This window comes from Betta splendens, chromosome 2, assembly GCF_900634795.4.
Source record: "Betta splendens chromosome 2, fBetSpl5.4, whole genome shotgun sequence".
In the NCBI taxonomy this organism is placed as follows: domain Eukaryota; kingdom Metazoa; phylum Chordata; class Actinopteri; order Anabantiformes; family Osphronemidae; genus Betta; species Betta splendens.
The window spans coordinates 28,808,893-28,833,069 of record NC_040882.2 but is presented as its reverse complement, the minus strand read 5'-3'; the positions used below and the strand labels follow the sequence as shown (position 1 = coordinate 28,833,069).

Genomic DNA, 24,177 nt, shown 5'->3' with positions numbered 1-24,177 from the left:
TCAGTTTTCCTTTAAACTTCGCACACCATGCTTGCTTGGGAGATAAATTCAGAAAAAACTATATTTATTTATTTATTGTGTATCTGATATTTACCTCAGTAGCAGGGACGGCGGACCGGATCTCTCGGCTAATTTGAGCCAAACGAAAAGCTTCATAGAAACTCTGGTACGACGCCATGGTAACAGTCAGGACAGCACTATAGGCATGGCGTAGCCGTGTACTATTGGTAAGCTGAGGGAACACTGTGTCCTGATTGACAGAGGAGAAGACCAAAGAAACAAGCAGGACTTAGCTTCAATTAAGCATTCATCTTAGAAATTAGCAGAGAAGTAAAAATAGCTAAAATAAGAAACATTCTCTTTCAGAGTGATGCAGAGAACTGATCCATGCATTTGTTACCCCTAGGCTGGACTACTGTAACTCCTTACTCATTCTCCTACTCACCTACAGTACAAAGCACTTAGTGATAAAGCTCCTTCTTATCTTAAAGACCTCATAGTTCCTTTTGCTCCCAGCAGAACACTTCGTTCTCAGAGTGCTGGGCTACTAGTGGTTCCTAGAGTCTTTAAATGTAGAATGGGAGGCAGAGCCTTTAGCTACCAAGCTCCTCTCCTGTGTAACTGTTCAGGTTCGAGAAGCTTCCTTTTTAATAAAGCTTATAATTAGAGATGGTTCAGGTAATTAGCAATGATTGCTAGTCACAGGACTATCTCTTAGTTAAGCTGCAATAGACATAGACTGCTGGGGGACTTAATTTATACACTGAGCTTCTCTGTTTCCTTCTATCTCTTCTATCCAATAACCTCCCATCATTGTTCCATGTATAACTGACCTTGTCTCTTTCTCTCCAGTAGTTATTACCTGGTACGGCATGGTGTACAGCAGCGTGTCGTAGGGTATAAACACATAACCATCAGAAATCATTCCCATGTCTAAAGCAGCCAATAGGAGCTCTCCCTGGTGCTCTCCACCAATCAGTGCAGAGGTCATGCACATGATGACCACTGAAACAAAAAATGCAAGAATAATTACTGAAACTGAAAACATTTGCTGTTTATGATCCTGGATGTAAAACAGTTTATCTTTGTTTTGTGCTTAACAGTAGCAGCTTTAATCCCTGACCTTTCACTTTTTCTGCTTGTCTGACCACTTTTAGTGCCTCACGAGCTCCATCATTGTTCTTTGTTTCCATGGTAACCACCGGATAAATGGGCAGTCCCATAGCTCGCAGTGCCAATGCCACTTCCTGTCCAGTGCTCTCCCAGAGGTCAGTTGGAGCTGATTATGAAAACACAAATAACATAAAATGAGTATTGACTCAACAGTGACATTACAACTGGGAGTGACATTAATTCCTTACCTGAAATAATGGCAACATGCGCCCAGCGGAAGAACTTGAGCAACGTGAACAGGACAATGCTGGGAGGGGTAATGGGTGGAAGGTTTGGCCATTCAGCGTTCAGACAGCCTGGTGAGGACAGTCCTACATCCCACTGCTGAGTGAACAAAGAGGCAGCTTTGCACAGGGCCGGGTTAAACGGTCCAATGTAGGCGTGACCATAACCCTTCATTTCCCCAAGTTTTGTCAGAGCTGAAATAAAACCAAAACAGAATTAAAGTGTAGATATTAATACAGGATTAATATTATGGAAGATTATTAGACTGAAAATTTAAATGGCAATGCATTCATCAATTAGCAATTCATAATGCATAATTCATTACATCACATATGTCAAAGTCAAGTATTAGATCCGGCCCGCGGGCTGTCGCAGCCCCCTGGTGTTATGCACGCACCAATACTACATTTCCCACAATGCAACGGTAACCCGCGAATTGACTGCAACGCAGCAAGCGGACCTCGGCCTCATCATTCATCAGCAGTCAGAGCAGATGCCAACTTTAAGCTACCTCCTCCCCAAAAAATGGCTAAACGGAAGGTGGATGCTGAGAACAGGGGGTTTCAAGCTAGGTGGGAGGCAGAGTACATGTTCACTGAGGTAAATGGCAAACCTGTGTGTCTTCTGTGTGGAGAAAGTTTGGCTGCAATGAAAGAATACAATCTAAGAAGGCACCATGAAACGTCTAAGAAACACACAGACAAAGACAAGAATATGGACACGGAACAAAGGCTACAGAAGGTGGAAGAATTAAAACGAGGTCTTAAGTCCCAGCAGGCTCTGTTCACAAAAGCAAAATCACAAAGCGATGCTGCTGTCAAGGCGAATTTTATTGTGGCAGAAGAGGTCGCAAAATCCGCCTGGCCATTTACAGAGGGAGAGTTTATCAAAAACTGTATGCTTAAAGTTTGTGACGCAGTGTGCCCAGACAAAAGGCAACTATTTTCAAACGTGAGCCTGAGCAGAAACACTGTTGCTGAACGTATTGACCAGCTTTCCACCAATCTAAAAGAACAGCTTGTGGGAAAGGGAAAAGATTTCATCGCATATTCCCTTGCTGTGGATGAGAGCACTGACACATCTGACATTGCCCAGCTGTCAATTCATTCAATCAATTGCTCCAGCCTGAGCATAACAGAAGAGCTTTTGGCATTACGTCCTATGCATGGCACAACTACAGGAAAAGATCTGTATGAAGAGGTATCCAGATGTGTAAATGAGATGGGCCTGCCTTGGGAAAAACTCGTGGAATTGACAAAAGACGAAGCACCCGCGATGTGTGGGCACAGGAGTGGACTGGTGGCAAGGATGCGTGAGAGGATGTGGAAGGAAAACGGAAAAATGTGTGGCAAAGCCTTGAAAATGGAACATGTAATGAGCACCATAACGCGGGCAGTTAACTTCATCAGAGCAAGAGGTTTAAATCACCGCCAGTTCAAGGCATTTCTGGGCGAGTTAGATACAGAGTATGATGACTTGCCCTATCACACAGAGGTGCGATGGCTAAGCCAGGGAAAGGTGCTGCAAAGATGTTTCGAGCTGCGTGAGGAGATCTGTCTGTTCATGGAAAGCAAAGGGAAAGACACAACAGAGCTCCGAGATGAAACTTTTCTGTGTGAAATGGCATTTCTGTGCGACATCACGAGTCATCTGAATGTGATGAACCTGCATCTGCAGGGACGGGGGCGTGTCATCTCTGATATGTACAGTACATTGCAGGCGTTTATAACCAAGCTGAGTCTGTGGGAGACGCAGATGCATAAAGAACACTTGAGCCACTTTCCCAGTTGCCAGACCATGAAAGAGAGGCTCTCTACCACTGTGTTCCCGAGTGCACAGTTTGCTGACAAACTCAACATACTGGCCGCCGACTTCCGACGCCAATTTGCTGACTTTGAAGCCCAAAAATGCAGGTTTCAACTGCTCGGCAATCCTTTTGCAGTTGACGTGGAAAGCGCACCACCAAACCTACAAATGGAGTTGATTAAGCTTCTGGATTATAGCCAATTTGTGTTGTGAGTCTCCTCCCAACCTCAGAGGGCGTCACTGAGCAGCTGTTTTCTTCCGGGAACATCATTAACTGGAGGACTATTTAAGTGGAGAATGGAGACTCCTCCAGTTGTCAGTGTGTTATGGTGGACTCTCGGTTTGCATATGGCTTCCTGTATGACGGTTGGTTTTTTTGTTTAGTTTGGATCGTGAACAGCCCTGTTACTCCTAATTTGGCTACTCAGTGCAGCGACCTGTTGTGTCCTGATTTTGTTTGGTAGATGCTTCTGTTTAGTATTATTCCTCTGTCTAGTTTGTTTGGTCCTGCTTCGCAGTGCGCCTCAGTTTAGTTTATGAACCTTTTTCCTACTCTGTAGTGACCCTTTGTTTTGTACAGTATAATAAATATATCGTTTTGTATTCTGCCATCCTCGCCTGTTACTGCTTTTGGGTTCTGTCCTGTCTGGTCTTGGGGGTGTTCGTAACAATTTGTTTTTTTGGCCCTCTGTGTATTTGACTTTGACATACCTGCATTACATGCATAATTCCTGTAATTTGAAAATGCATTTCACGTTATGTAATTCAAGATACAGTTGCATTGTGTATCCTGCTCTGAGCCTTCTTGTACACAGTTAATGAGTTCTTTTTCCAGTCCAGTTTATTGTCAAAGTACACTTCCAGGTATTTTCACTCACTCAATACCTCCACCTCTTCCTTTTTAAGAGTGAGAGGGGTGACAGCACTTCCAGATTCTCTAAAGCCCATGACCAGTTCCTTAGTTTTACTGATGTTCAGTTGGAGGTGGTTCTGCTCACACCAGTCAACAAAGCTGTCCACCACTCCCTGATACTCTGTGATGTCACCACCCTGGATACATCCTACAATAGCAGAGTCATCAGAGAACTTCTGGGGATGACAGGACTCTGAGTTGTACCTGAAGTGGGAGGTGTACAGGGTGAAGAGGAAGGGAGACAGGACTGTATGGAGAACCGAAACCGGCATAATCAAATATAAAGGAAAAAGGAAATAAATGTACTAATTTTTAAATTATGAATATACAAATAAATAAAACTTTATATAAATCAAACTTTATAAATGCTTATATTTCCAGTAAAACACTTATTAATATTCATATTTATTTATTTTTGTATTTTTTTTAAAGGAACATTTATGCATTTAGCTTTTCCTTTTCTGAAGCCGTTTTTTTTTCACAAAGTGTAGGCAAATGAGCCAGGCGTGTCTTAATTATGTCACTGTCATTGGTCAATTTGTGAAGTGTTTCCTGATCGATTCCTCTCGTCTAGACCCTGGGTGGATGCTACAGCAATGCATCATGGTCTAGCTAGCATTAGCAATGGGTCTTTGGCAGATAGACAAAAACTTTCAGATTCAGAAAGTTTTTGTGACATTCTGCCTCCGCGCCGCTAGAGGCACTCCTGGGGCTTTTGTGTGGGTCCACTTTAAGTTTAATTTCCTGTCTAATTAGTTGACCCACCTGTTTGGTTGTATTTAAGGGATGTCTTTAGTTTCACACAGTGTTGGTGTCTACACGAGGTTGTAGCCAGTGAGCTACACCAAGTTACGTTAAAGAGAGGAGAGTTTATGGAGTTGAGTTCCTTTGTTTCTTTTGATGTCCTATCTCGCCACTTAAGGTTTATGAGTGTCTTATGTTTTATGTTTAGGATTTTGTCCATGTTACAGAGCGTGTTTTGTTTAGCCTGTTAGACAGTGCTGTGTTTTGTTTTAGTTGTCCTGTGTTATGTTTTGTGTTCCATGTGTAGGTTTTGCCCGTAGTGTACGGAGCGTTTAGTTTGATGGTGAGTTTAGGTTATTATTAACGTTTACCTGCATCGCAGCTATTTTTAGTTCCTTCCATTGTGTTGAACTGAGTCCTGCTGTGCAGTGAGTTTTTGTTGTATGTTAATAAACCTTTAATGTTAATTATAGCTTCTATGTTTGGGTCGTGCATTTGGGGTCTCCCCCCGCCTCTCCTGTGTTCCCTGCGACCTGGTCTGCCGGTTGCGGCCAGGTGTCTGTGTGAGGGATTACAAACAGAGCTGTGTGCTGGAAGCACGTCGGCCGTGGCGCCTGAACCCTCCGCTCAGTGTGAGCACGTTCTCCGTGAGAGCCGTAGTTCTCCCCGCTTGGAGCGGGTGCAGTCATTGCTCCTCTCCACCGCACCCCCTCTCCTGCCCCAGGGTTCGTCTCATGTTCCTTTTTCCTGATGTTGCCATCGCTTGGTATTGCTACATCCACCACTACGGCTTTCCTCTGTTCTTTGTCCACCACCACAATGTCTGGTTGGTTCGCCATTACCATTCTGTCAGTCTGGATCTGGAAGTCCCACAGGATCTTGGCTCGCTTGTTCTCTACCACCTTGGGAGGTGTTTCCCACTTTGACCTTGGGGTTTCCAGTCCATACTCTGCGCAGATGTTCCTGTATACTATGCCAGCCACTTGGTTATGGCGTTCCATGTATGCTTTCCCTGCCAGCATCTTACACCCTGCAGTTATGTGCTGGACCGTCTCAGGGGCCTCTTTGCACAGTATACACCTTGGGTCTTGTCTGGTGTGGTAGATCTGGGCCTCTATGGCTCTGGTGCTCAGGGCCTGCTCCTGTGCGGCCAGGATGAGTGCCTCTGTTCTGTCCTTCAGCCCAGCCCTTTCAAGCCATTGGTAGGATTTGTTGAGATCAGCCACTTCAGTTATGTTTCGGTGTTACATCCCGTGTAAGGGCTTGTCCTCCCATGATGGTGCCTCTTCCAGCTTGTTGCCTGTTCAAGCTTCTTCCTCTGTTCTCCACTGCCTGAGACATTCACTCAGCACGTCATCTGTCGGGGCCTTATCCTTGATGTACTTATGGATCTTGGATGTTTCATCCTGGATAGTGGCTCTCACGCTCACTAGTCCTCGGCCTCCTTCCTTGCGGCTAGCGTACAGTCTCAGGGTGCTGGATTTGGGGTGGAACCCTCCATGCATGGTGAGGAGCTTTCGTGTCTTAACATCTGTGGTCTGTATCTCTTCCTTTGGCCACCTTATTATTCCCGCAGGGTATCTGATCACTGGCAGGGCATAGCTGTTTATTGCCTGGGATTTGTTCTTGCCATTGAGCTGGCTTCTTAGGACTTGCCTTACTCATTGGAGGTATTTGGCTGTTGCCGCATTCCTTGTTGCCTGTTCAAGATTGCCGTTTGCCTGTGGTATTCCAAGGTACTTGTAACTGTCCTCAATGTCTGCTATTGTTCCTTCTGGGAGTGAGACCCCTTCTGTGTGGATTACCTTGCCTCTCTTTGTCACCATCCTCCCACATTTCTCGAGCCCGAATGACATCCCGATGTCCGAGCTGTAGATCCTGGTGGTGTGGATCAGTGAGTCGATGTCTCGCTCACTCTTGGCGTACAGCTTGATGTCATCCATGTAGAGGAGGTGACTTATGGTGGCCCCGTTCCGGAGTCGGTATCCATAGCCAGTCTTGTTTATTATTTGGCTGAGGGGGTTCAGACCTATGCAGAACAGCAGTGGGGACAGTGCATCTCCTTGGTATATGCCACATTTGATGGATACTTGGGCAAGTGGCTTCCCATTGGCTTCAAGGGTGGTTTTCCACAACCTCATCGAGTTTGCAATGAAGGCCCTTAGAGTTCTGTTGATGTTGTACAGCTCCAAGCATTCAGTGATCCATGTGTGTGGCATTGAGTCATAGGCTTTCTTGTAGTCGATCCAGGCTGTGCACAGGTTGGTGTGTCGCGTTCTGCAGTCTTGGGCGACTGTTCTGTCTACCAGGAGTTGGTGTTTGGCTCCTCTGGTATCCTTACTACTGCCCTTCTGTGCTTTGCTCATGTATTGACCCATGTGCCCACTTATCTTAGCTGTGATGATGCCTGACATGAGCTTCCATGTTGTGGAGAGACAGGTTATTGGCCGGTAGTTGGGTGGGACTGCACCCTTTGAGGGATCCTTCATTATCAGGATCGTTCGCCCTTCGGTTAGCCATTCAGGGTGAGTCCCATCCCTTAGCAGCTGGTTCATTTGTGCTGCCAGGCGCTCGTGGATTGCAGTGAGCTTCTTTAGACAGTAGGCGTGGATCATGTCAGGGCCGGGTGCTGTCCAGTTTTTCATACCTGAGACTCTTTGTTGGATGTCTGCCACTGTGATACTCACTGGATTCTGTTCAGCGAGGTTGCTGTGGTCTTCCCTCAGATCCACCAGCCACTGTGCATCGCTGTTGTGTGACGCCTCCCTTTCCCATATACCTTTCCAGTACTGTTCAGTTTCCAGCCTTGGTGGGTCTGCTCTGCTGTTATTACCTTGCCATTGAGAGTACACTTTCGCAGGTTGTGTTGCGAACAGCCGGTTTATTCGTCTGGCTTCATTGTCTCTGGTGTATCTCTTTAGGCGGCTGGCCAAGGCTTGTAGCCTTTGCTTGGCAGTTTCGAGTGCTTCAGGTATGGGCATCTGGCTGTACCTCTTGGGCATCGGTCTTTTCATTGCACCTCTCTGGGCCTCTGTCATTTGGCTCACTTCCCTCCGAGCTGTCTTGATTTTTGCCTCCAACCTTCGTTTCCATGGTGGGTATTGTTTCTCATGGCTCCCATGGTTGCTCTTATAGCCAAGCACCTCTAGGATCACTGATGCTGAAGCGTATATCAGCTCATTGGTTTCTGTGATTGTTGTGGTAGGGATCGCTCTCAATGCTGCATTCACATCTTCCATGAGACTTTCTGATGGTACTTCACTTAGCCGTTGTAGTGGGGTTCGGGGTTGCCTGTTTAATCTCGCCATGATCCTATCTTTCAGGTCAGTCGCTGCCTCGCTCAGCATATCTGTGCTCATTGGGGCTTCGTACCCAATTTCCGGTTGGGGAGATGGTGAAACCTCCCCTCTGACCTGGCGTCCTGGCTCCCCCTTGCCGTAGCATTTGTGTTGTATCTCGTCAATCTCAAGTTGTGATAGCAGTTGCCGTTTGTGGATGTTGGAACACTGAGCTACTAGTTGCTTCGCAGTCAGTCTTGAATGTGGGTTTCTCCGTTCCCATTCACCGCACATTCTTTGCATGTAACCCCTCTGACTTGGCCAGCCGCCTAAAGAGATACACCAGAGATAACGAAGCCAGACGAATAAACCGGCTGTTCGCAACACAACCTGCGAAAGTGTACTCTCAATGGCAGGGTAATAACAACAGAGCAGACCCACCAAGGCTGGAAACTGAACAGTACTGGAAGGGTATATGGGAAAGGGAGGCATCACACAACAGTGATGCACAGTGGCTGGTGGATCTGAGGGAAGACCACAGCAACCTCCCTGAACAGAATCCAGTGACTTTCACAGTGGCAGACATCCAACATAGAGTCTCAGGTATGAAAAACTGGACAGCACCTGGCCCTGACATGATCCACGCCTACTGGCTAAAGAAGCTCACTGCAATCCATGAGCGCCTGGCAGCACAAATGAACCAGCTGTTAAGGGATGGACTCACCCTGAATGGCTAACCGAAGGGCGAACGATCCTGATAATGAAGGATCCCTCAAAGGGCACAATCCCATCCAACTACCGGCCAATAACCTGTCTCTCCACAACATGGAAGCTCATGTCAGGCATCATCGCAGCTAAGATAAGTGGGCACATGAGTCAATACATGAGCGAAGCACAGAAGGGCATTGGTAAGGATACCAGAGGAGTCAAACACCAACTCCTGGTAGACAGAACAGTCGCCCAAGACTGCAGAATGCGACACACCAACCTGTGCACAGCCTGGATCTACTACAAGAAAGCCTATGACTCAATGCCACACACATGCATCACTGAATGCATAGAGCTGTACAACATCAACAGAACTCTAAGGGCCTTCATTGCAAACTCGATGAGGTTGTGGAAAACCACCCTTGAAGCCAATGGGAAGCCACTTGCCCAAGTATCCATCAAATGTGGCATATACCAAGGAGATGCACTGTCCCCACTGCTGTTCTGCATAGGTCTGAACCCCCTCAGCCAAATAATAAACAAGACTGGCTATGGATACCGACTCCGGAACGGGGCCACCATAAGTCACCTCCTCTACATGGATGACATCAAGCTGTACGCCAAGAGTGAGCGAGACATCGACTCGCTGATCCACACCACCAGGATCAACAGCTCGGACATCGGGATGTCATTCGGACTCAAGAAATGTGGGAGGATGGTGACAAAGAGAGGCAAGGTAATCCACACAGAAGGGGTCTCACTCCCAGAAGGAAGAATAGCAGACATTGAGGACAATTACAAGTACCTTGGAATACCACAGGCAAACGGCAACCTTGAACAGGCAACAAGGAATGCGGCAACAGCCAAATACCTCCAACGAGTAAGGCAAGTCCTAAGAAGCCAGCTCAATGGCAAGAACAAATCCCGGGCAATAAACAGCTACGCTCTGCCAGTGATCAGATACCCTGCGGGAATAATAAGGTGGCCAAAGGAAGAGATACAGACCACAGATGTTAAGACACGAAAGCTCCTCACCATGCATGGAGGGTTCCACCCCAAATCCAGCACCCTGAGACTGTACGCTAGCCGCAAGGAAGGAGGCCGAGGACTAATGAGCGTGAGAGCCACTATCCGGGATGAAACATCCAAGATCCATAAGTACATCAAGGATAAGGCCCCGACAGATGACGTGCTGAGTGAATGTCTCAGGCAGTGGAGAACAGAGGATGAGATGCTGGAAGAGGGACCATCATGGGAGGACAAGCCCTTGCACGGGATGTACCACCGGAACATAACTGAAGTGGCTGATCTCAACAAATCCTACCAATGGCTTGAAAGGGCTGGGCTGAAGGACAGCACAGAGGCACTCATCCTGGCTGCACAGGAGCAGGCCCTGAGCACCAGAGCCATAGAGGCCCAGATCTACCACACCAGACAAGACCCAAGGTGTAGACTGTGCAAAGAGGCCCCAGAGACGGTCCAGCACATAACTGCAGGGTGTAAGATGCTGGCAGGCAAAGCATACATGGAACGCCATAACCAAGTGGCTGGCATAGTATACAGGAACATCTGCGCGGAGTATGGACTGGAAACCCCAAGGTCAAAGTGGGAAACGCCTCCCAAGGTGGTAGAGAACGAGCGAGCCAAGATCCTGTGGGACTTCCAGATCCAGACTGACAGAATGGTAATGGCGAACCAACCAGACATTGTGGTGGTGGACAAAGAGCAGAGGAAAGCCGTAGTGGTGGATGTGGCAATACCAAGCGATGGCAACATCAGGAAAAAGGAACATGAGAAACTAGAGAAATACCAAGGGCTCAGAGAAGAACTGGAGAAGGCTTGGAAGGTGAAGGCCACAGTGGTGCCTGTGGTGATCGGAGCACTAGGGGCTGTGACCCCCAAACTGGAGGAGTGGCTACGACAGATCCCTGGAAAAACATCCGAAATCTCAGTCCAGAAAAGTGCAGTCCTAGGAACAGCAAGGATACTGCGCAGAACCCTCAAGCTCCCTGGCCTCTGGTAGAGGACCCGAGCTTGGAAAGTGGATGAGACCACCCGCGGAGGGTGAGAATGGAGTGTGTATATATAAATACACACACCACTCTATTCTCTATTCTCACCCTCCGCGGGTGGGTGAGACATCTCAGTCCAGAAAAGTGCAGTCCTAGGAACAGCAAGGATACTGCGCAGAACGCTCAAGCTCCCTGCTTGAGGGTTAAGCTTGGAAAGTGGATGAGACCACCCGCGGAGGGTGAGAATAGAGTGTGCATAGGAAGTGAGCCAAATGACTTGGTATGGCAATACCAAGCGATGGCATCAGGAAAAAGGAGCATGAGAAGAACTGGAGAAAGCTTACATAATATGTGAATGAATTGGTGTGAGAAAATAAATATATGTATTTATATGTTTATTTTGTACCTATTTTTTTCTTTATTTGTTTTGTATATATATTTATTTATCTCTATTTAAGTACATTTATTTCCTTTTCCGTTTACATGTATATTATGATTATGGCAGTTTCGGTTCTCCGCAGGCAGATGTACAAGGGGCGGTTGGTGAGGTAGTCCATGATCTATGAGGTCAGGGGGGCTCCACCTGCATGTCCTTCAGTTTTTCTCCCAGCAGCGCAGGCTGGATGGTGTTAAATGGACTGGAGAAATCAAAGAACATGATCCTCAGTGAAGCGCCAGGCTTGTCCAGGTGGTTGTAGGTGCAATGGAGCAAATGTATGATGGCATAATCCACTCCTAGTTGTGGTTGAAATGCTAACTGGAGGGGGTCGACTTAGGGTTTGACCAGAGAACGCAGGGAGTCCAGGATCAGCCTCTCAAAAAGCCTTCATGATGTGAGAAGTCAGAGCCATGGGTCTGCAGTCGTTGAGGACTCCGAGCATGGCGTCTTATTCACTGGCACAATGCATGACCTTTTTCACCCAAGAGAAACTCTCTCCAGCTGCAGGCTCAGGTTGATGTGTTGGAGGACACCACATACTGTAGCTGGACACTTGGTGAGGTGGACTTGGAGGTGGGGGTGGATTAGCACTGTGGGTGATGTGAAGGGGGGCCTATATTGAGCAGCGGGGGGTTTAAAGGCCCAACCTGGAATCTGTTAAAGAAGTTATTAAGTTTGTTGGCCCTGTCCTTGGACCCCTCAGTCATCTGGCTGCTGGACTTGTAGCCAGTGATGGTCCTCACGCCCCTCCACACTTCCCTGGTGTTGTTGTTTTGAAGTCTGTGTTCCAGTTTCCTCCTATAAGCCTCCTTTCCCTCCCTGATTTTGACAGCTCTCTCTGGACACTCCTAGCTGCCTCCCTGTCCCCAGACCTGAATTCTTTCTTCTACTTTCTTCTTCTTTGATGTCATGAGTGAACCATGGTTTGTTGTTAGGAAAGGATCGAAAAGTTTTATCGACGCAGGTGTCGACGCAGAAATTAATATAATCTGTGATGCAGTCCATCAATGTCCATAAGGTTCACACAGAGCCTCCCAGTCAGTGTCTTCAAAGCAGCTCTGCAGAACAACGCGGTCCTCATCGGTGGTAGAGAAAGGCTGCTGAAAACCACTGGTAGCCAGGACCTCAGAGAAACTCACAATGATGCAAAACACAATGCTATAATGCGCACAAATATATCTACTTTATGTTGTTTTATAGTTAGGTAGCCCAGTAGGATTTAACACCTTGGTCAAAGCAGCATCAGTGCATTGTTGCATGTAATGAAGTATAGATCTCCTTTTATTACAATGTGTCTGCAAATCAACTCTTTGACCATCACATGTCCAGGAGGGCACCAATTATTGTTAATCAAACTGAGGGTTTGTTAATCACTGAATTTTATCTGTGTTTACAAATAATGTTTATTGTTAGCTTTTACGGCAGAAAGGCTTCAATAGCAGTCACTGTGATGTAATTTTTAGGTGAAACTAACCTCTGGAGGAAGAGCAGTCCTCATCCAGTACTTTGACATCAAACCAGTAGCCTCGGCTCATCGCGCTGTCGCTCTGCAGCCGTGACAGCGCCAGGTTTGCTGCTGCTGTTGGCATTGCCCGAGAGAACAGGGGGTCACATGACCACGGACCAACCAGAGCCAGTTTAAAGGTTGCCCCCCAGACATCTGTGATGCATAGCAACCACAGACACGCCCCTATCAACCACCTGGGAAGGTGCATCTTTAAAGATCTGCAGGAAATAAAATAAAAAAACAGCAAAAACTGTTTAAACAGCAAGTAATTCATTTGCGTGTTTACTGAACTGCATCAGTTAGTACCCATCCTTATTCTGCAGCCGACTCATTCACCTCAAAGTTGTATTTATACAACTGTATTTTTTATATTTTATATATAATTTACTTTAAATGATTTTATATGGTATGCAATTGTAGTGGAAACCCTTGTTCAGGGTTGCCAGATAAAACTACAAAATCCCGCCCAAGCAGTAGTCAAACCCGCCCACTATGAAAAAAACTTGCCCAAGAAAATACATAAAATCCTCACCACCACCAAACACACACACACACACACTATCTAACAGTCCAGTTAAACACATTAATACGTAAAAAACATACCTAATTTCAATATTACAGTACTTACAGTGCGCTTTTTATTCATCTTCCCAGACAGTTGCAACCCAAGTTTTGAGGTCAGACTCACTCTCCTACTCCTTTGTGTACGTTTGTTTTCTTATGTTTTCCCCAGTTTGGCATTATGTGTGTTCTTTTTAATAACTCCAGGGAAATCGCTAGTGGCAAAATGTCTGCAGAGGGTGGGCATTGGGTGGGCACGCACGCATGGTGGCAGGTGACGTTTTGAAATCACAACACAATAGGCTATCTTAAATGTAGAGTATCCAATGACGTTCTTATGCAGTGTTGTATTTAAAGACCATAAAATTTTCAGGTTGCTGTGCTTAAATACTGTTAAATTCTGGCAGACTAGACGAAAACCACTGTTTTATTTTTTTCCAATGCTGTTTTTTTCCGCACAACACTATAAAGGTGGTTGGGCAATTGGGTGGAAACCTGCCCAATCTGGCAACACTGCCCTTCCTACTCATGTCAGACCCTGAGCGTGCTCACAGGTTGATCCCAACTGACTGTGATCTTTGACCTGTTAATGCTGAAGGACACTATTAGCTAATACGAAAGATCACTAAGAACTCTAAGTATAGAAACAAAGCTAAAGCTTTTAACACGAGCTGAGAAGGACAGATTATCTTAAATACCAGAGTAAGTGTTGACCTGGAAACAAGGATTTAATGTAATAAAGTAAAATTACTTTGTTACAGTACTTGTACAGTACAGTACTACAGTACAGTATAGTACAGAGTTTTTATACCCGGAGATTTTATCTTTGTCAACTTTTGCTTCTCTACTTTATTTAAAACTAAATGAATTCATTATAGTTTCTTTGACTTACCACAAAGAAAAACCTGCATCCAAGTTTGTGTTAAAGACAGTTGGTGATGGATCTTGACTTCAGGTTTGGCCTGTGATATCAGCAGCTGGGGAACAAAACAGAGCATTTTGTAGCAGCCATCTCTGCTTCTCATTGCCTCCTGTCAGACAACTCATTCCGCAAGGAGTCCATCTGGTCCTCCACCACCTCAACATACACGAAGCAGAGGACACCCCTGGAATAAGGCTGACAGCACCAGGGAGGCATAAGGGAAAGTGGTCAAAGAGGTCCATCCTTGACATAAGGACCGTGGGTTCAGAGCTGAGGATGGACCACCCTGACACCAATAGCACCATATACACAGACCATGCCATGAATACATCTAAACATCCACATGTGAACCCACCCTCACAAGCACCAGTTAATAAAAACCTTACAAAGGACGAAACAAAATTACTTTAAGAGTCTGTTGAGTTTGTGACTAACTGTTACATTGCAGGAGGCAGGACCCAAAATGCCATGACCCACACAGGTTCTAGTAATATACTAGATCGTATATAATAAATGTGTTAATGAAGAACACAAACAGGTGAGGACAACACCAAAAGAGCACTGCACATGTATGCCATCTAACTACACAATACAAGTAAATAGAAATAGAAATAGAAATTAACCCTTAATAGTCCCACAGTGGGGAAATTCATTCTCTGCATTTGACCCATCCCCCTTGGGGGAGCAGTGAGCTGCCACATGAGCGGCGCTCGGGGAGTTAGCGCAAAGTGTCTTACTCAGGGACACACCTGATGCCGAGGCGGGGGATCGAACCGCAGACCTTTTGCCTTCCGAGGTCGACGCACGAACAGTAAAGTAAAGAACAGTAATTAACTAAGGTAGACATGAGCAAACTAATAACACAAACTAGGAACACTACACAGGTAACATGGAACATGAACAACAGTATACTGCACCACCGAACACACAAACAAGGACATGGAACCACAATGGCGTCAACGCTCACTACGACCGTGAACATCTTCAACGAACCAACAAAGGAATTATTAAAAACAGGAACCTGAATACTAGTGATGTGACGTTCCGTATCGAAGCTACGAAGCGTGTGCTAAGTAGGGGAGGGGGCGTTTCCACTATGCACGTACCGGGCTCGCTTCATTTAGGGAAGAAACTGAAAATGATGACGCAAGAATGCTCGCTGCCCGGCTGTACCACATGATTCAGGAAGTAATTCGGATTTTGCCGCGAGCATTGACAACAATATAACCAAAATCTTGGTTTTTGAAGGATAGATAGAGTTTGGATCATTTGGAGATATTGGATAGCGTTAATATAGTTTAGAGATAGCTTGGAGAGTTTAGGGAGAGAGATTAAAGAGAGTAAGGAATGTATGATTGGCGATAGGAGCCGGGGAGGAAGAGGAGGATTTCCCCAGTGTGGGAAACTGTTGAGAAACTCTTGTTTCTGAATAAAAAATGCATCATTGTTCAAGTTGCACAAGCATAACCTGTGCCCTTTTCCTAGTTCCACAAGCACTTTCACTGTCCTCTGCATGATTACGAGGGCCATTTTTAGAAAAACAGCATAACCTACCATATTATGATATTACATGTACTGTACCATTTGGGGAAGAAAATACACACATACAGCATACATAAAAAACATTATAGACATGTGATAATTTATGTACAGCAGTTATTTGATTATACATTTTTTGTAATTCATAGTCATTCCCAATAGACATAACTGACACAGTTTAATTCAATGCAACGCACATTACGTGGTTTAGATACAGCTGCCTGTGATTATACATGTGGCCAGTAGGTGGTTTTGTGTGCACATGAACCTTCGAGAAATTAACCCTTTCTCAACCAATTGGCTCAAGTGGTTCAATGCCTCATGAGGCTTCATCTCACCATCACTACTAAATAATAAATTAACAAGGCACAATTCATAGAATTAATTACAGAACAGGGACAAACAGAAAGTAAAATCACGAACAAGGACTTCACTATACGAAACAAAAAACGAGACACAAGCACCCCCTCAAGGCATGAAAGGCCAGGTTTAACACTACCTAAACTTCTCGATGCTTCACGCCAGCCAACTTTAAGTTTACCAAGCATCCGGTTTAGAGAAATTTCATCCAATTTTAATTAAACAAATTTAATTTAATTAAATAATGAATGTAATTTAACAAAAAAGGGCAAAACACTAGTTATTAACCTTTTTCATATGATGACATTGTTAATACAAAAGACAGGGTCAGGGTTAATCATAATTTTTAGGTTGACGCAAAACACCTGAAATCACTGATTTAGTATTAAAAGGCTAGAAACAATATTGGTCATCTCAATAATTAGAGCATGAGCAAGTTCCATGAATGGGTTTACAGTACTTGAACAGTGATGACTGGGTTTGTAAACAGGGAGGAGCTGGTTGGTCAACATCAGAAGACATTTTTAAATATAATAAATTTACTTTTAACCATTGTTACCTAAATATAGTTCAAAAATGTTAATTTGCAACTTTAACCTTTTAAATTTTCATAGTTTTACTCAAGTGGGGCCTGTGGGTACAATACTGCTAAAACATGACTTTACTTTGATACAGTTGAAACCCAGTTCAATTCAGTGAACTGTCCGGGTAGGCAGGAGCTCACCTCACCTGAGAAAGACCATAATATGACTACAATAACATAAAATACAAATGCACACCTGTTCACTGATCTGTTATAAACTTCAAATGTTTATTTTCCTCTATAATTTCAATTATCTTAACATGTTCCTAAGAAAAGAAAGTCCAGAATTTGAGCATTCCCTGATTTAATAAGCCGAGAAACTGGAAGTGCGGCAGCAAGGAGCAGAGCCTCAGCCTGAAAATCAAACAGTCAGTAAATGGGCTGATACTTGGTGTAAAATAAATCTGTCTATAGGCTGCAAACATTGTACTGGAGACAAGCTGTGAAACGGAAAAGGACCACACCATAATTTTAAACAACTTGCCAATGTTTTTGTGACATAATTACTTTTGTGATCGCACTCAAACGAGCAGATAAAACTTAGAACGGGAGGCTGGTATGGGGTGCCAAATGTAAAAGGAGCACCTAGAACTAGTTTTCTTACATTTAAATAAATCACATAACATGTTTTCTCACATTTAGTTAAATGTGCAAAAGTCTAAATGTAAGTGTTAAATATAAATGTAAACGTTAAATATAAATGTAAATGATAAATGTTAAATATAAATGTAAACATTAAACATAAATGTAAGTGATAAATGTAAATGTTAAATGTTAAATGTAAATGTTAAATGTAAATCTAAATGTTAAATGGAAATGTTAAATTTAAATGTTGAATGTTCGCCGAGTGTAAAACTGAATATTCATTAGTGTGCAAGTAGACTCCACCCCTACCCTAACAGCGCTCGTAATGCTGATCCCAGATCGGTGACGCGAACTCACACCTCAAACAGTGCGCACAGCTCCGCCCACATCGGACTCTGGATCGGTGGACGACAATATTGGAGAGAAACCTGAAGTCGAAGCCAGCATGGCCGTCAGCTCCGACTCCCTCCCTTTAGCTAGCCAAAGTTACTTCCACGCTATAAACGAAGGTTTCCAGGTTTGGATGTGGGCGGGGTTTGCGTGCACTGTTTGAGGTGTTCGGGTTTGCGTCACAGATCTAAGATCAGCATCACAGGCGCTGTTTGAGGGTAAGGGTTGAAGTCTTGCACATGTCAGGAATATTCAGTTTTACACTCAGCTAACATTTACATTTACATTTAACATTTACATTTAGAATTTTGCACATTTAACTAAATGTGAGAAAACATGTGTCATTTAGTTAAATGTGAGAAAACTAGTTATAGGTGCTCCTTTTTCATTCGGCACCCCATAGGCTGGTCAGATCTGTGCTTCTTCCAGGAGGTGGCGCTGCTGCTGCCCTTTAACACAGACAAAAGCAACAAATGGGTTTCAATAAAAAAAAAAATGAATGACACCAAGTAAAACAATTTAACTGTTTGAAAATGAACTAGGACTTTGAGTGAATTATTCTATGTCCTCCTAATAAAAAGCAAACCAGTAAAACGGATGAAAGCAGGATTTAAAGTTTTGAAAATCTACCTAAAACTTTACTGAGGGTCAAAATTGAACATTTACACCACAAAAATGAGTATTAATTGTAGGGAACACATCAGGGGTAGATAGATCAAATTGAGACAACCTGTCACTTAATGGTATAAAAGATATGTTTCTTCCAGGGCAAATATGCTTCCTTTTGGAAGGAGAGGAATGATGATAAAATATTAAATGTAGCCAATATTAATATGCATTCTGGCAGTTAAATAGCATAAAATACATTCATTTGAGTTATTATAATTGTAAAATTGGACTCCAGAGCCATGAACCTCACTGCACGTCACTGGATGAATTTATCCATACAGATGGAGCGGCAAATTTTCGTTGCCTCGTTGCTGCAGGATTTCACACTGATCTTGTCATTACATTAGCATGACTTAGGTATCATTCCACCAAGCCCCCCTATACCAGTCAAGACCCCCCACTGTGATATACTTAATGCGTGGCTGCCTTCCCCAGATAGACCAAGGAGGGGGGCTGCTGACAGTCGGCTGATGAGGGTGTGATAAGTGTGTGATCAGCGTCAGAAAGGTCACTGACAGTCGACTGAAATCAGCGAAAATGAACCGCTCCATCTGTAACTCTACTTAACTCTCTGTGACGCTGGAGCACATTGCTGTTTGTGACACACACACTATGTTGCAGCTCCACTAGTCTAATTGTATTCTGCGTTTTTTGGGCAGTACCGGAGGGGGTCCTGGGAGTGGTTGGCCAACCCTTAGACTGGGACTGGCAGTAGCAAAATGTAAAACATGGAGCAAATATACTTTTAACACACCTGGTGTGTTTAAACATAAAACAGAGTTGTATAAATGTACTAGAATGGCTAAAAAAATAATTTTGCATGTGCTGGGACCTTTAAACCTGCTTGTAACTTTTGAATTTAATTTTGTAATAAATGTGTGAATGTGTGTTATATCTACAATAAAAACACTCCTTAAAACCAAAGACAAACAAGGCCCCTTTTTAATACAAGCACTATGGGAAGCACCAGACATGGCATACACGGCTAAACATCTGGCATTGGTAACATTGCTAATACATGGCCTGGTAAACATGGATAGACAAATGGAAAGTCAAACATGGCTAACTTCAATAGAAGTACTATGTGAATGGATGGATAACACATTGCTAAACAAAATAAGATTTTATTTATAGAAGTATAGTATGCATGACCTGGTACTACAGTAGGTCCACTGACTGAGAGACAGCATGAGGTCTAAGGTTTCTCTGGGGCAATTAAATGCAGACAGATCAGCAGGGGCAGAATGAATGAGATGGGTAAACAAGCAGCAACCAAGAGGAAGGCAACAGGTGAGTTGGACTGAACAATGATCAGAAACAGAAGGGAAGGTCTGGGAGTAGGAGTGCCTGGAGACAAGGCGCATGGCCATACAGTACATGGGGCATGGTCACTCTGTGATAGCATGATAAAGGGAGGAATTAGTGGTTCTCAAAAACCAAGTAGTTGACTCACTGCACAAGTCCAGGATTTGAGCAGAAGCCAGAGACCAGGAGTCTTTCCTTTTTTAATTAGCATGTGTGGTGGTATACTGTAAGGTAACATGTATAAGGACTTTGGATATTCAGCGGTCGCTCATGAGGGCAAGCAGAGATGAGCAGACTAAAAAAACTGGAAGGAACGAGCCGATAAGGGAAGACACAGGTTTCTAGTGAGTAAATGTGTTGGTTCAGTGTTTAGGAATAAAAAATGACTGTTGTTAACTTAGACAACTGTCTCCTCCTACCGATACCTAGTTTAATCTACTGACTGGGACACAGAACATAAACTAACTTTAAACTAAAGTCCACCTTTTTTAAATAGTAAAAAAATTAAACGTGACGACTGTTGGACTACATTATGGTCCAGGTTAAACCAACTATAGAACCACCTACATAACAATGGCTGATCAAGTTCCTGTTCTAACTGATCTCACACTTTCATTTCCTTAGTAAACCTGAATCAGTGAGTATTTAGAATAAAACATACACAGCAGAGCAAACAGAGAACAAAGAAGCTTAAACCAGCGTTAATATGCAGCTAAATGCTACAATATATGTTCAGCAGAACTAAAATCACTGGTTTCAGTTTCACTGAGCGAATGACTGATGCTCAGGCCAACGATGTGTTGGGACATGGACCCATGTCAAGTCTCATCAGCTTTACTGCAGCTTTAGCATTAACCTGTTCTAACATCCATCTGTTCAACCTGGGTCGACCTGAACATTTCAAGCTCATGGTTCCCCATTAAAGTACAAGAAACACAGAACCACAACAGACACACACAAAACAAAGAGAAAGACAGAGACAGACCACAGAACCAGAAGCATGAGGTTCAGATTAGATTCAGACCAAACCACGTAACAAACATAATGTTTAAAACAAAAACGTCAGCATAAAGCATCTGCAGACTGACGATTGTTATCACAGGTCAGTAACTGAAGATTATTGATATTTTTAAAACAATCATCACAACTAAAGGTGAACTGATAACAATGATTTTATTTAGATGCTAACTTCAACTACACCAAAGTCTGACTCACAGTTTCACAGTTCCTCCCATTTTCCTCACCGGTTTAATTACTGTTCTCAGATTAACACTTTTTTTTAACTCCTCTGAATTAGAACTAGAGTGATCTGACTAATCATTTTCCTGTTTCTAGTTAACAATAAACAGTTAAATATTCTGTTTACACAAACATCAAAACAACAACAGTAAATTAGTGGCTGATGCATCAGAGCCCCCACCCACACACATGCACAGACACCAGACAGAGAGAGACACAGACACAGACACGTTTACCTCAGAGATACATTTTGGGTTGATACCAATAGCAAAATTCCTGAACTCAATCAAGGATCCTGAAGCTGCAGAAAGTGCTGATGTAAGGATGAACAAGACAGAGAGGACAGAGAGAGTCTGGTGGGACAGGAAGCTGATTCTCTTAATCCTGTTTGAGGTTCAGGAGAAACTTTGGTTCTGTTCCAGACTCTGTGATGAGAGGATGAAGCTACTTCCTCAAGGATGATATCATCACTGGTGCAGCCAGATGACCTGGTGAGGACTCTGGGTCAAACACAACATTAACTATCTTTAATAAGTCAAACTAAGAGCATGATGATCTGGGTTCTTACCATTTTCACATGGATTGTTGAGCTTTTGTTTACCATGATGTTTCAGGTTCTGTGGGTCAATGTTGTGCCTTCCTAGATGAATCACATCGATGTATCACAGCTGTTTGACTCTGTTTCTCTCAATAAGACTATCTGCTTCCTGTGACGCTTCTCTGTGTGTGTTCTGTGCTGCGTTGAAGCTGATCTGTTAATCTTGATCAGGATTAGGTCCATCCTCAAAGAGCACGGGTCCCTGCTGATCCACAACCAAGAGCAGAGGCAGGATTAGACCTGCATCAACTGGCCTGGAACAGCCTAGAATCAGCATGTTCAGTAAACGGGGAGAAGCCAACTGGGTCAGACAGTTAGCGGCTTGTAGCCAGAGGTCAGTTTATGAGGAGATTGTGTTCAGTGACAGCATTCATCAGTAGAATCTGTGGGCAGAACAGGGGGCTGGTCTCTGAGGAAGCTCACACTGTATCAAACTACATAGTAGTCTTTAGTAGTAGTCTCCACATAGGTCTGGTTGACGATAATGCTGGAACCCTGATGTCATCTTTGAAGGTCTACATCAAAGACATTCTATTCAATTCAATTCAATTTTATTTATATAGCACCAAATCACAACAAAGTTATCTCAAGGCACTATACAAAGTAAGGTTTAAGACCTCACACAACTAAACCCAACAAATCCCACATACAGCAAGTATTTAATTTGACAGCAACAGTGGAGAGGAAAAACTCCCTCTCTAACAAGGAAGAAACCTCCAGCAGAACCAGGCTGGATGTGGGCGGCCATCTGCCTCGACCGGTTGGGGTGAGGGGATAGAGAGAGAGAGAAAAGCACAGCAACAACAACAAGCAACAACAAGCAACAGCAGAGCACCGGCGGGACAGTTTGACCAGGGACTGGATACAGGCAGGATGGTTGGATCTGCAGCTGCCCATCACAGACACCAAACTTAAAGTCCAATGATACCTGTAGGTGAGGACAGAGTGGAGGAAAGGGAGAGAGAGAGAGAGAGAGAGAGAGAGAGAGAGAGAGAGAGAGAGAGAGAGAGAGAGAGAGAGAGAGAGAGCGGGAGAGGAGCACAACTACTGGAGAGAAAGAGACAAGGTTAGCTGAACATGGAACAACGATGGGAGGTTATTGGACAGAAGAGGTAGAAGGAAACAGAGGAGCTCAGTGTATAAATTAAGTCCCCCAGCAGTCTATGTCTATTGCAGCTTAACTAAGAGATGGTTCCTGTGACTAACAATCATTGCCAATGACCTGAACCATCTCTAACTATAAGCTTTATCAAAAAGAAAGGTTTTAAGCCTAATCTTAAAGGTGGAGAGTGTGTCAGCTTCTCGAACCTGAAGAGGCAGCTGGTTCCAGAAGAGAGGAGCTTGGTAGCTAAAAGCTCTGCCTCCCGTTCTACATTTAAAAACTCTAGGAACGCGCTCTGAGAACGAAGCGTTCTGCTGGGAGCCTAAGGAACTATGAGGTCTTTAAGATAAGAAGGAGCTTTAACATTGAGTACTTTGTATGTGAGTAGGAGAATTTTAAATTCTATCCTACATTTCACAGGCAGCCAGTGCAGAGAAGCTAATGTAGGAGAAATGTGATCTCTCTTTCTAAGTCCTGTCAGAACTCTGGCTGCAGCATTTTGAATAAGCTGTAGGCTTTTTAAGGAGCTGTTAGGACATCCTATGAGTAAGGAGTTACAGTAGTCCAGCCTAGAGGTACAGTAACAAATGCATGAATCAGTTTCTCTGCATCGCTCTGAGAGAAGATGCTTCTGATTTTAGCTATATTTCTAAGATGGAAGTAGGCGGTTCTGGAGATTTGTTTAATGTATGATGTAAAAGAGAGATCCTGGTCAAAGATGACACCAAGGTTCCTCACAGTAGAATCTGAAACTAATGTTATGCCATCCAGGGTGGCTATCTGACTCAATAGTGTCTCTCTCAGATTTTTAACAATAAGAATTTCAGTTTTATCTGAATTTAGTTGAAGGAATTTTTTGGACATCCAGGATTTGATGTCTTTTAAACAACCCTGAATTTTGACTAGTTGATCTGTTTCATTTGGTTCCAAGGACATACATAGCTGAGTATCATCTGCGTAAAAATGAAAATTAATAGAATGCTTTCTAATAATCTCACCTAGAGGAGACATGTATACATACACCACAAAAACATTTCTAGAACTGCCTACTGCCATTTCAGGAATATTTAGTTCCACAGAGTACTGCTAAGAACTGAAAACTGCTGCCCAGTGTCTGGTACAGATTCCTCCTGGACGCCTCCCTGGGGAAGTGTTTTGACCTGAAAGAGTCCCGAGGACATCCCAGGACACTTTGGAGGGACTGTGTCCATCAGCTGCCTTAATACTGGTTGAGAGTGACGTGCTGCTCAAACCGAACATTTGATAGAAGACCCTTTTTTAAAGATCACTGATCATTGGGTTAAAGATGAGACACCAGGACAAAACCTGGATCAGCTCCTGATTGGACCAGTTGGAATAGAATCTGAACTGATGCGTTTCATTAGGAAGCACAGTTACCAGGGATTCTTATTAAGGGACCACAGACAGTATGACATACACCTCAAAAACAGAGTAGGGAGCAGACATTTGGGGGGAGGGGGGCATTTACTGGTTTGTAAACAATGAATACATCTAGAAT

At 44.0% G+C, this 24,177-nt stretch overlaps 1 protein-coding gene across 1 annotated transcript; it reads right to left on the bottom strand.

Annotated features, from left to right (window-relative positions):
* Window positions 1–64: 64 nt before the first annotated feature.
* On the bottom strand, window positions 65–24,041 carry LOC114843945 (retinal guanylyl cyclase 2-like). The gene is made up of 7 exons (XM_055505014.1): window positions 21,195–24,041; window positions 14,259–14,343; window positions 12,773–13,023; window positions 1,362–1,592; window positions 1,124–1,279; window positions 863–1,005; window positions 65–250 (listed from the first exon to the last, which is right to left on the bottom strand). The coding sequence occupies exons 3-7, from the start codon at window positions 13,011–13,013 to the stop codon at window positions 65–67; spliced, it is 957 nt and encodes a 318-aa protein (XP_055360989.1). The 5' UTR covers window positions 13,014–13,023; window positions 14,259–14,343; window positions 21,195–24,041.
* Window positions 24,042–24,177: the final 136 nt, after the last annotated feature.